The sequence below is a fragment of the Rhinoderma darwinii genome, chromosome 3, assembly GCF_050947455.1.
Source record: "Rhinoderma darwinii isolate aRhiDar2 chromosome 3, aRhiDar2.hap1, whole genome shotgun sequence".
Lineage (NCBI taxonomy): Eukaryota > Metazoa > Chordata > Amphibia > Anura > Rhinodermatidae > Rhinoderma > Rhinoderma darwinii.
Window position 1 is genome coordinate 429,699,719 of NC_134689.1, and position 12,265 is coordinate 429,711,983.

General features: G+C 40.6%; 1 protein-coding gene across 2 annotated transcripts in view; it reads right to left on the minus strand.

Moving 5' to 3' along the window:
• The window catches only part of LOC142750296 (NACHT, LRR and PYD domains-containing protein 1-like), a 50,339-nt gene extending 38,276 nt beyond the window's left edge, over positions 1-12,063 (minus strand). For both annotated transcript variants that reach the window (XM_075859289.1, XM_075859288.1), the window contains exons 1-6: positions 11,925-12,063; positions 8,136-8,466; positions 6,067-6,108; positions 3,021-3,317; positions 764-1,072; positions 614-670 (exon numbers count right to left, since the gene is read on the minus strand). In XM_075859289.1, the coding sequence (XP_075715404.1) occupies positions 614-670; positions 764-1,072; positions 3,021-3,317; positions 6,067-6,108; positions 8,136-8,412 (982 nt within the window). In that variant the 5' untranslated portion in view covers positions 8,413-8,466; positions 11,925-12,063. The remainder of the gene's footprint in view (positions 1-613; positions 671-763; positions 1,073-3,020; positions 3,318-6,066; positions 6,109-8,135; positions 8,467-11,924) is intronic.
• Positions 12,064-12,265: the final 202 nt, after the last annotated feature.

The window sequence follows — 12,265 nt, forward strand, 5'->3', positions numbered from 1 at the left end:
CCTTCGGAAAGATATTCCTGATCTCTTTATCTTGGCTTTTAACACATTAAATACACAGTGGTAGGAAAGTTTATCTGACTTTTTCAATGACTTTTTCAATGGCTTTTGTTGTGTGATATCACGCTGCAGCGAGTTATCAGAGTCAAGATAAACTTGGCTACATCTGTACAGCTCAGAAATTAATCAGTAATACAAAAAATATGGATGAAGCTTAAAGGTAAATTTTGCCATGGGTAAGGTCTCAACATCAAAATCTTTGTGGATTTGCCAAAGCATGGCGGCGTGATTTCGGATGCATGCAGCCATTGGTGCCATTAGTGGCTCGTTTAAGGCTTTCAAGCCTAACATAAAATAAGAGACACCTGTGATGACACAGCGGAGACTCAAATTTAAGAGTGCAGATATGGGAATATTAGGTAGGTCCACTCGTGGCAGAATTAGCGTATAAATTCTGTGACTGTCCCATTCATCTAATTGGGGTTTGCAGTAATCCATGCACATCCACATTCACATGTATGGAACTGATTATTAGTCGCAGAAATTTGTCACGCCACTACATATCCTTATAGTGACAGAGGAGAAAGGAATTACTGATAGCTGAATATCATTATACTTAGTGGATGAGGTTTCTGTTCATTTTCTGATACATTTCTGTAGCTTATTTGTCCCACTGAAAAACAAATCACATAATAGTTGTATAAATGCAAAAAAAAAACAAATGTCGGATCTAATATATTACATACAGTACATTTATGAGTTATACCTTCTGGCATGCATCTGGTTAAAGATTCTGACGTTTTTTTTTTCTTATCTGATTTCTCCAAGTTATTGATGACTGTGTAGTTGTATTTCCAGAGTGAAACGTAGAATTGATCCTTGGCCGAGTCCGACTGATGCTGGAGCAGATCACACAGATATTTCATCTTTATTTTTGATGTGGTCATTGCTTGGAAATCTTCACACTGTTTTTGGGTCAGTAGATGATTGGATCGGAGATCGTCTAATACTGGATTCACTTTATTTATATTATAAATCAGATGAGATCTGTGTCTGTTCACTAAGTGATCTCTACCTACAGAGACAAGAGACATGTCACAATTGTAACCCAAACCCTATAACATAAAGAACAGTAAAGTCCTGAGCTTCAATGATTGGACACCAAGTCAACCTATTGTAAGGCTAAGTTCATACGTAGCGGAATTGTTGCGGATTTTCCATGCGGCACTTGCAGCAAAGTGGAAGAAGTGGTAACAAATCTCTGTGCCAATTTAGTCAATCACTGCAGGAAGGTCAAGGGTTTATTCCCATTGACTTTAATGGGGAAGTAAAAATCTGCACCATGTTTTTCCACTGTAACTGGAGCTGCACAGTTACAGGAGAAATCAGCCCTCTCATAGTGACGATTGTCACTAATAGGGCTGTGCTGGGTCTAGTAAGACCTAGCAGCAGTCTCTCAGTAACGGTATCCGGCGATCATGTGACCAGTCACATGATCACCGGGAGGAATAGAGACAGCGCTGCTGCTGCCTCTATTCCTGTACACAGCGCGCATTCAGCGCTGTGTACAAGTGATCAGAGAAGACAGAAGCAGCGAAAGCTGCTTCTATCCTCTCCTCAGGGTCCCCGGCAGTCACTGACAGCCGGAGACCCGACATTCAGCTGCCCGATCGCGCGGGCAGCAAGTAAAAACCCGAGCCGTAGAAAGTCTATGGCGCGTGTTCTAAGGACCCGTCCCTGACCGCTGGCCATAAAAATACAGCCAGCGGTCGCGAACCAGTTAAAGAGGACCTGTCACTTGGGCATTAGTTGTCTGTTTGTGGACAACCCCTTTAATAACGTTTTAAATAATAAAATTTTTCAAAAAATATAAATAAATCCCTTTTTTTAATAAAAAATAATTTACCATAATAAATACTTAATAATTATTTGTAACACAGACAAAAAAAAGTGGTTTGTTGAGGGTTGTTTTCATAGCCCTCAAAATTTTTGCGGGAATTGTAACCAATAAATTATATGTACAGATGTAGCCGCCTTTATCTTAAGTTTTAACTCATTAAATACACAGTGTCAAGAGACTTCTAAGGAAAATATCCAGCTAATGCTGCTAAAAAAAGATATTTGGTTCAGAATGTTCCTTCAGATACAATAATGTACTTATAAAGGAACAATTTACTACATCGTATGGATTTTTTTTTTTTCAAAAAATGTATTGCAATTGGATCGGCCACCTCTCCTGTCATGGCTGTTTTAGAAAATACTTGTGTTCCCCATGAAATAACAATTCTAGAACAGATTTTCTTAGAACTCTAATTTTTACCATTACTCCGTTATCCCTCCTAGAAATGTAGGAATAAATTAACAAGTTGTTACCAATTGGGGCGTGTTCCTATACAAACTGGTACTGTCCAATCAGACTTGATAGAGTGAGACTATAGGGACACACCTTTTTAATAAAGGGAATGGTACACCCAGTTGGTAATTTATTCATACATTTTCAGGACAAATAACAGGAATGGTACAACGCAGATTTCTAAAAGAAGATGTTCCAGAATTGTTAATTCATGGGGAATACATTTATTTACTAAGATGTCAGGAGTGACAGGTCGTCTTTAAAAAGGTTTTTTTTTTTTTTTTAACAAGACATAAATGTCCGATTGCTGAGGGTTTTGTCTCCGGTACCTCCACTGATCAGTGGAGAGAAGGGGCCTTGGCCCAAGAGGTTAATGCCCCTCTCCATAATGCTGTGTATGATATGCAATTTGGCTCTAGATCAGCACCATATATTTCAATGGGGCTGTACTGCAGTACCAGGCAAGGACCTAGAGAGCAATATGTAGGTTACTCTAGTGAAGGGGTTCTGCCGATCACCGGGATCAGGACCATAGCGATCATACATTCATAAGAAAACCCCTGTAATGATTCTCCTCTTTGCGCTACAGATGTTGCAGAGATTTCATTAGCCTCATGATAACATCTAAGGGCAATTGCATAAAAAGTGTCAAACAATGTTCTAGACTTACTCCAGACAAAGGACCGAGGATTTATTCTTATCCAGTCTTTTGCTTCCAAGCTTTTGATGATGCTTTTATTGCGTTTTTGGATCACTTTATAAGCTGTATACTTCCCAGTGTCCTCCCAGTATCTGATAATATCACACAGGTCTCTCATCTTCTCCCGGGTTGTTCTCTTTTTCATCAGATCTTTGTACTGTTCCGTAGTCAGTAGATCTTGGTCCCGGAGATCACGTAGGACCAGATCTACAGACCATAACTTTCTAATAAGATCTGATCGGTGACGGTCTATAAAATCTACTCTGTCTGTAAAGTGAGGAACGAAGTACGAGAGAAAGACACATCATTACGTCTGCAAATTTTCACTATGTTTTATGTACTATTCCACATTAAGAATTTTTTTTCAGCTTTGAAATCCCACCGGACACAAATAAATGAGATAATCAACCAAAACATCAGCGATCACGAACCTTGATATTAAGGCTGGGTTCACACGAGCATGTTACGTCCGTAATGGACGGACGTATTTCGACCGCAAGTCCCGAACCGAACACACTGCAGGGAGCCGGGCTCCTAGCATCATAGTTATGTACGACGCTAGGAGTCCCTGCCTCTCCGTGGAACTACTGTCCCGTACTGAAAACATGATTACAGTACGGGACAGTTGTCCTGCAGAGAGGCAGGGACTCCTAGCGTCGTACATAACTATGATGCTAGGAGCCCGGCTCCCTGCAGTGTGTTCAGTCCGGGACTTGGGGCCGAAATACGTTCCGTCCATTACAGACGTAACATGCTCATGTGAACCCAGCCTAATTATAACGATAAAGAGAGGAACCATTGCTCATATGAGGCTTGGCTTATGGCGAGTTCTAGTTCAGAGATAATATTCTGGCTGAATGGAGAGTGGATCCTATACCAGTGTATGGGATATAAAATGTTCTATAATGACACACGAATCCCTGTGTGATGGGAGTTTTATCTGCATCCTGTCCTCCATTTCTATGTTTTTAATGGTTAATGTGTGTTTTAAGCTCTGTACGATATAAGCCGTATACTTCCCAGTGTCTGATCAGATCACACAGTTTTTCCATCGTCTCCCGGGATGTTGTTTTTTTTTATCACATCATTTTACTGTTCCTGATTCAACAGCTATTGGCGCTGGAGAACACAAAGAACTGCATCTACATATATATTATTTGTTTAATAAGATCTCATCAGTTACTGTCCATAAAAGTAGATCAGCGAGATCGGGGGGTGCCGTTGGTTGGCATGGGCCCTCCTGCAGGGCTTCATAAGAAACTGTTGGAATCCCGATATACTGCAGTACATTAGTATTGCGGTATATCGTGCAGGCGATCTAACGATTGCTGGTTAAAGTCCTCTAGGGTGCCAAGTAAAAAAAATTAAAAAAAACAGTAAAAAAAAAAGTTTTTTTTAATAAATAAAAAAATTAAAAAAGAACGTTTTTTTTAACCCATTTTTCCTCAAGCACAATGTAAAAAAAATAAAAAGCCAACATAGCTGGTATAGACGCATCCGTAAAAGTCTGAACTATTACAATATAGCGTTATTTAGTCCGCACGGTGAACGCCGTAAAAAAAGTAAAACATCAGAATTGCTGTTTTTTGGTCATTTCATCTCCCACAAAACATGAAATAAAAAGTGATCAAAAAGTCTCATGTACACTAAAATGGTACTAATATAAACGACAGAAAAATAAGCCCCCGCAAAAAATAAGACCACACACCGCTAAATTGACCGAAAAATAAAAAAGTTATGGCTCTCAGAATGTGGCGACAAAGCTTAAATTAAATTTTTAGCAATCAGTTTTTTCCTTGTAAAGAAAACTATATCAATTTGGTATCGCTGTAATTGTATTGACCCGCAGAACATGCCGTTTTTATTGCACGGTGAACACCATAAAAACAAAACTACCGAAAAGACTGAGAAATCACTGTTTTTTTCCTATTCCACCCCACATATATCTTTTTCTCATTTCCCACTACCTTATATGGTACAATAAATGGCGCTGTGAAAATCTACAACTCGTCCGGCAAAAAACAAGCCCTCGGCAATATTGATTGAAAAATAAAAAAAAAGTTATGGCTTTTGGAAGATGGGGAGGAAAAAACAAAAGTAAAAATCTGAAAAATGGAAACACACGACATGTAGTGTCTCAGATAAATTGTACCATTTGCAATCTGACTTACGTTGGGTGTCTGAGTCGCCCACTAAAAGCCAGAATTAGAAAACATCTCAATGTATCTACCAATCCCGAGGTAAGAAATCCTTCTAGTGCATCTAGACACTTTTTCCACACACATCAGGAGAATACTAGCAACTTCCAGTTTTCAGGGATTGAGAGGGTTAATAAACCAGTGACCATAGGAGAGCTCTGTTAAATCATAACGGACACTGGATTCTCATGTTAAAGGGGTTGTCCATTACCTGATAACTGATGACCTATCCACCGGACACCCGCACTGATCAGCCGCTCCGGTGGCCTGCGGGCATCGGGTGTTATTGCCTATTATGCGATGTATGAAGCTGGAAGCAGTTGTCTCTGCACATAGCAGTTGGCTCGGCCACTATTCCGCGGCTGGAGCCTTTTGTTTCCGGCTGTACGTCTGGTGCACGGAAGCAGCCGGAGCGGCTTAACAGTGTGGGGTCCGGGAATCTGACCACACCAATAATGAACCGATGACCTATCTGGTGAATAGATCATCAGTTGTCCGGTAGTGGACAAGCCCTTTAAATACTATAGTTCCCAATGTTCTTAAATGATCTTATTATGAATTATTGAATGTTTTTGTACGTTTTTGTAACTATTATAAATGTGTTGTTTCACATGTTTCTTACTTTTTTATGATTGTATACAGCTGATTGTAGCAGGAGGTACTTATTCCGGCCCCTTTCCTTCCCTATCTATGAGTAATGGCTCCTTAGAGCTAGAAAGGCGTATCAGAGGGGGTGGAAAACTGTGGCGTGGAGATCGCGGTTTGCTTTGTGCACCTGGGGAGGTGACATTCCCACTTCTATTTGCCGGTCCTCTTACCTGTAAACATTTTTGTTCCAAGACCATATCCTGAAATATCCACTGAAATATAAAACCACAAAAGTCATATATTAATCTATCAGAACCGGTATTTACCTTATATCCGGGTAACCTCTTAATGACCAAGCAATTTTTTTAGTATTTTCATCTTCGCATTCCAAGAACCAAAAAGTTTTTATTTTTCCATTGACATAGCTGTAAGGGCTTGTTATTTGCAGGAGGGGTTATATTTTTTTATTGGCTTTATTTTGGGGTACATATATTTACCGATTAACTTTCATTAACTTTTATATAGGGGGAATTGGAAAAAACAACTTTTCCTTCACTGTTTTTTTGCGTTTTAAATTTATGCCGTACCTTGTGCGGTGTAAATGACATGTTTCCATAATTCCACGGGTTGATACAATTACTGTGATACCAAACATGTATAATTTGTTTTTAATGTTTTACAATTTTTGTACTATAAAAAAATGTTTTTGCATCGCTGCATTCCAAGTGCTAGAGTTTTTTATTTTCCTATCGTGACGCACCTAGGGGGTCATGTACATGACAGAGGTTGTGCTTAGTACTGGCCCATACAACGTCCGGGTGCTGCCATACAGGCTCCATCGGGCAAAGTAACTGTTTGTTTTTAACACAATACCGGAGAATACTTTTGTAAATATAGCACTTTTTTCTACACCAGGGACTGTGTGGAGTAGAGATGCAATTTTTTGGGGTTGTCTATAGATTTCAGGCAGATTGCTGGCCTGCATCTAGTGTCAGGTCGTCCACTGCTTTCCCTCCCTCCCACAACTTTTGCAACTGGGCAATGTGGTGTGGGGCAACGGTAAAAACCAAATTGCTACCTTATATCCGGGCAACCTTTCAAACGTTCCTTGCTTTGCTCATGCATTGTGGTGCAGAAATTTTTAAGTGTCTTTTTGAAAAATGTGCTGTCCCTGTGTAGAAGATTTAGGGCACAGGGAATCTATATGCTAAAAGGGCAATAAAACGTAACACACTAGAGAAAAAAAAAACTATAATAAAAAATATATTTAATTACATAATCTAAACACTCAATCCAACTAGATGAATGTTACAGATAAGGGTGACATCATGTATTGGTCCACGCCCATAGCCTAATGTAATAGAGGTACAATAGACCGGATAATATGTATGAAATAATGTAACAAATACTAATTTATACCTAATAAAAATCAAGATAGCACGCTCAATACTGGATGTACTTGCACAAGGACACAGATAGTTTAATATCTCTCATAGTCACGCTCAGTAATTGTACCGTCCGGTCCAAAAATTATCTGACCCTATTTTTGCTATTTTATACACACTAACCTATCTGCGGAGGGACCACATTGAAAAGACCTTGGGGAGACACTTATCTCATCCAATCACAAAATCTTTCCTACGCGTTTTGCGTTCTCAATTCCAGAGGTTCATCTGGGTTATAAAAGGTAAAGAGTAATGAAAACAACAACAGAGTTTTCAGATGACATGTGCTCTGTGCTGAAGATCTGCCACCCCAATGTATTGTATAGGTAGCATAAGCATTACCATCTACTAAGTATGTCATGTGGCCATACGGTGGATCTCCACCCTATTCGTGCTCTTCAGGTCGTACAAGCAGCGATGAGCTATTGATGACCTCCACATCAGAAAATTAAGGAACGTGTCTCTGAAGCTCAGACAAAACAAGCTCTTCATGGATGCCTAACTTCTGCTTAGACCTTTCAAGCAGTTGAGTTTAGTTGACATATTTACGTCTAGTTGACACCTGCATCCACAATGTACGCCCTCCCATCCTCCACCAGCACCTTGCTTTGTTTTGGCAAAACAGAGAGGGAAGCAGTACTCCCGGCCTGACTTCTTGCCACTTTGCTGTTAGGGAACAAGGTTTGGGTACGCCTGTGCCTGAAGGACTAGAAACAGAACCTGGTGATGTTCTCCTTGTAGTTCATAGGGGAGGATGGGGAAGAGGAGATAGTAGATCTTTGGATCTATATTGTGGCTACTTTAATGAACTATCAGCCATAATATAAGTTTACATTTAGATTATCACTTCTTACCTTCCATCAGTTCATGCTGGAGTTCCTCCCGAACATTTTTCTCATCTATGTCCTCTAGGACATCCAAGGTCACCTCAGCCCCATAGGCATATCTGTAGTATTCATTGATCATACCAACAATGTGTTCTGGATCTTTCCCACTCAGCTCATCTTTTGGAATATTTTTATATTGTTCTCTGACCTCCAAGACACTCAGTTTCTCTATGAATCTCTGGAAACTTGAATCCTCCAGCTTCTTCAGAGCCCTCACCAGGACCTCTTGTACTGTCAGCACCATTCTTAGGTCAGAGTTTGGCCTTTTTTGATATGGACTCTGATATCATGTCTTCCTCTGAGAAAATGAATGTGTTATTATCAGAACTCTTTTTTTTAGAACAAATATTTTACCTTGTTAATTTTAGGGATATATTCAGCGTGTATGAGTTCAAATTATATTTTTTGCAACCTGATGAGATGTCCTTTTTTGGCAACAGGACATAGTGGAAGTAATATATATTCCTACATCATTACCTACAGGCACCTGCTGGCCCACTGGGGAGCCAGTGAAACCTCTTGGTGGGCCCCTGAACCAAGAAGTGGGCCTACCAACTAAAAAAAATAGGCATTGGGAGCTGTTTGTGTGAGAGGGGTGGGCAGGGGAAGCAGTCTGTGTAAGAGAGGGTGAAGCATGGATAGGGAGAGAAGTCTGTGTGAGAGAGGGGGATATGGAGAGCAGTCTGTGTAAGAGAGGGTGAAGCATGGATAGGGAGAGAAGTCTGTGTGAGAGAGGGGGATATGGAGAGCAGTCTGTGTGAGAGAGGGTATATGGAGAGCAGTCTGTTTGAGAGAGGGGGATATGGAGAGCAGTCTGTGTGAGAGAGGAGATATGGAGAGCAGTCTGTGTGAGAGAGGGGGATATGGAGAGCAGTCTGTGTAAGAGAGGGTGAAGCATGGATAGGGAGAGAAGTCTGTGTGAGAGAGGGGGATATGGAGAGCAGTCTGTGTGAGAGAGGGTATATGGAGAGCAGTCTGTTTGAGAGAGGGGGATATGGAGAGCAGTCTGTGTGAGAGAGGGGATATGGAGAGCAGTTTGTGTGAGAGAGGGGGATATGGAGAGCAGTCTGTGTGAGAGAGGAGATATGGAGAGCAGTCTGTGTGAGAGAGGGGATATGGAGAGCAGTTTGTGTGAGAGAGGAGATATGACGAGCAGTCTGTGTGAGAGAGGAGATATGGAGAGCAGTCTGTGTGAGAGAGGAGATATGGAGAGCAGTCTGTGTGAGAGAGGAGATATGGAGAGCAGTCTGTGTGAGAGAGGGAGAGAGGGGATATAGAGAGCGGTCTGTGTGAGAGAGGGGATATGGAGAGCAGTCTGTGTGAGAGAGGAGATATGGAGAGCAGTCTGTGTGAGAGAGGGGATATGGAGAGCAGTTTGTGTGAGAGAGGAGATATGGAGAGCAGTCTGTGTGAGAGAGGAGATATGGAGAGCAGTCTGTGTGAGAGAGGGAGAGAGGGGATATGGAGAGCAGTCTGTGTGAGAGAGGAGATATGGAGAGCAGTCTGTGTGAGAGAGGGGATATGGAGAGCAGTCTGTGTGAGAGAGAAGATATGGAGAGCAGTCTGTGTGAGAGAGGGGATATGGAGAGCAGTTTGTGTGAGAGAGGAGATATGGAGAGCAGTCTGTGTGAGAGAGGAGATATGGAGAGCAGTCTGTGTGAGAGAGGGAGAGAGGGGATATAGAGAGTGGTCTGTGTGAGAGAGGGGATATGGAGAGTAGTCTGTGTGAGAGAGGGGATATGGAGAGCAGTCTGTGTGAGAGAGGAGATATGGAGAGCAGTCTGTGTGAGAGAGGAGATATGGAGAGCAGTCTGTGTGAGAGAGGGGATATGGAGAGCAGTCTGTGTGAGAGAGAAGATATGGAGAGCAGTCTGTGTGAGAGAGGGGATATGGAGAGCAGTTTGTGTGAGAGAGGAGATATGGAGAGCAGTCTGTGTGAGAGAGGAGATATGGAGAGCAGTCTGTGTGAGAGAGGGAGAGAGGGGATATAGAGAGTGGTCTGTGTGAGAGAGGGGATATGGAGAGTAGTCTGTGTGAGAGACGGGATATGGAGAGCAGTCTGTGTGAGAGAGGAGATATGGAGAGCAGTCTGTGTGAGAAGTGGGGGGGAAATAAGAGCAGTCTACAAGAACTAACAAATAATGACTGTGTCCTGGAGCCCTACACATGAACAGGTAATATCTGCATGTAACTGCATGGTCTCTTTTTCCTTTCATACTAAGCTTATAAAGATAAATATTTTGATTTTCAGCTCAACCGGGGACAAGTACAAAAAAAGTTGAATACAGTACAATAAAGTTTTTTTTTAATATACTGTATATTAAAAAATATATATTAAAAGTTGGAAAAAAAAAAAGACTTTTCCTATTTTCCCCCAGGTACAATGTAAAAAAATTAAAGAATTGACATAACTGATTATAACGCGTCCGTAAAAGTCTGAACTATTACATTATATCATTATTTAGTCTGCACTAAAAACGCAGAAAAAAAATAAAATAAACCATCAGAATCGCTGTTTTTTAGTCACTTTGTCTCCCACAAAAAGTCTCATGTACCCCAAAATAGTACCAATAGAAGCTACAGCTTGCCCTGCAATAAATAAGCCCTAACAATGCTCAATCGACGGAAAATAAAGTCGTCTCACAAAACACCCATTTTATAATTTTTTTCCTTGTAAAAGTAGTAAAACATAAAAAAATATATAAATTTGGTATCGCCGTAATCATAATGACCTGCAGAATAGAGTTAACTTGCTATTTTTACCACACGTTGAACGCCGTAAAAACAAAACCCCCCCCCAAAAAATTGAGGAATTGCTGTTTTTTTCCTATTCCACCCCACAAATATTTTTTCCATTTTCCCAATACATTATATTATACATAATAATACATTATATGGTCAAATAAATGGTGCCTTGAAAATCTACAACACGTCTAGCAAAAAAAAAGGCCCTTCTACGGCAATATCGACGGAAAAATAAAAAAGTTATGGCTTTTGGAAGGTGGGGAGGAAAAAACAAAAGTGAAAATCTGAAAAATGTCTGCGGCGGGAAGGGGTTAAGTAACAAAAGTAAATAGATATTGGAGTTTGGAGTTTTTATTGCAGCACACAGAATATCTCCAGCACATCTGCTTCCAGGAAAGGAGACACTAAAGGGAGTGCGGCCCCGCCGGGATCATGGTTAGATACACGTAGATTTATAGTACACAGTGACTGCATGAATTGTTAGACAGACATTTATATGTCCAAAAATAAACAAAGCGTCTCAAAAATAGAAAATAATTAACAAAGAACGTGACGATATCGTGAACAATTATAATAAAGGAAAACATGTAACAAAAACACAACTTCTCATAGAAGGTGAAGACACGACATAAGACTCTGCAATCACAAGAACAAAAAGATAGAAAATCCACAACATCTTTTATTTTTGTAACTTTTATAAAAATTCTTTTTTAAAAGGTAGAAGTTTACGCCGGCCCCTGATCTGTTCTCCACATACAATCTCATAATACCACCTGTAGATCCGGTTTAGTCACATTCCTCGCGCAGCATTTCCTATAAGCTGGTCTCAGATTTCATATATTTAGTGACCCCCTGACCACAGTTTCCATACATGACCCCAGAGGTGAGCGCTTCAATATGTAGGAGTCCCCTCCTCTCTCAGGTCCAGACTCGTTCTCCTGGTATGAATTCCTATTACTCCACCTTATTTATCCGGACTCTGGAGAAGAAAGTGATAGTAAATGAACTTACCATAAAGAGGAGAATCCGAGAGGAGACTCCAGGACAAGTCACTGACCGGGGACAGACCTGCACTGGATGTACCGGAGATTATCTCATACTGTACAGTATAACATCTGCTGATAATATACCATTCCTTGTCTTCCGTTCCAGAGATACTTCCTCTTTAAATGAGCCACGCCCAGTGGGAGGTGCTAAATCTGAGTTACTGAATTTAGTTCTTGATCTTAAAGGTGAAGGCATAATTAAATTATTTTATTGATTTTATTTTACTGATGAGTTTTTTTAATTTATCTTTTATTCTTATACGGGGTAATTTAATGTGTGTGTGTGTGTGTGTGTGTGTGTGTGTG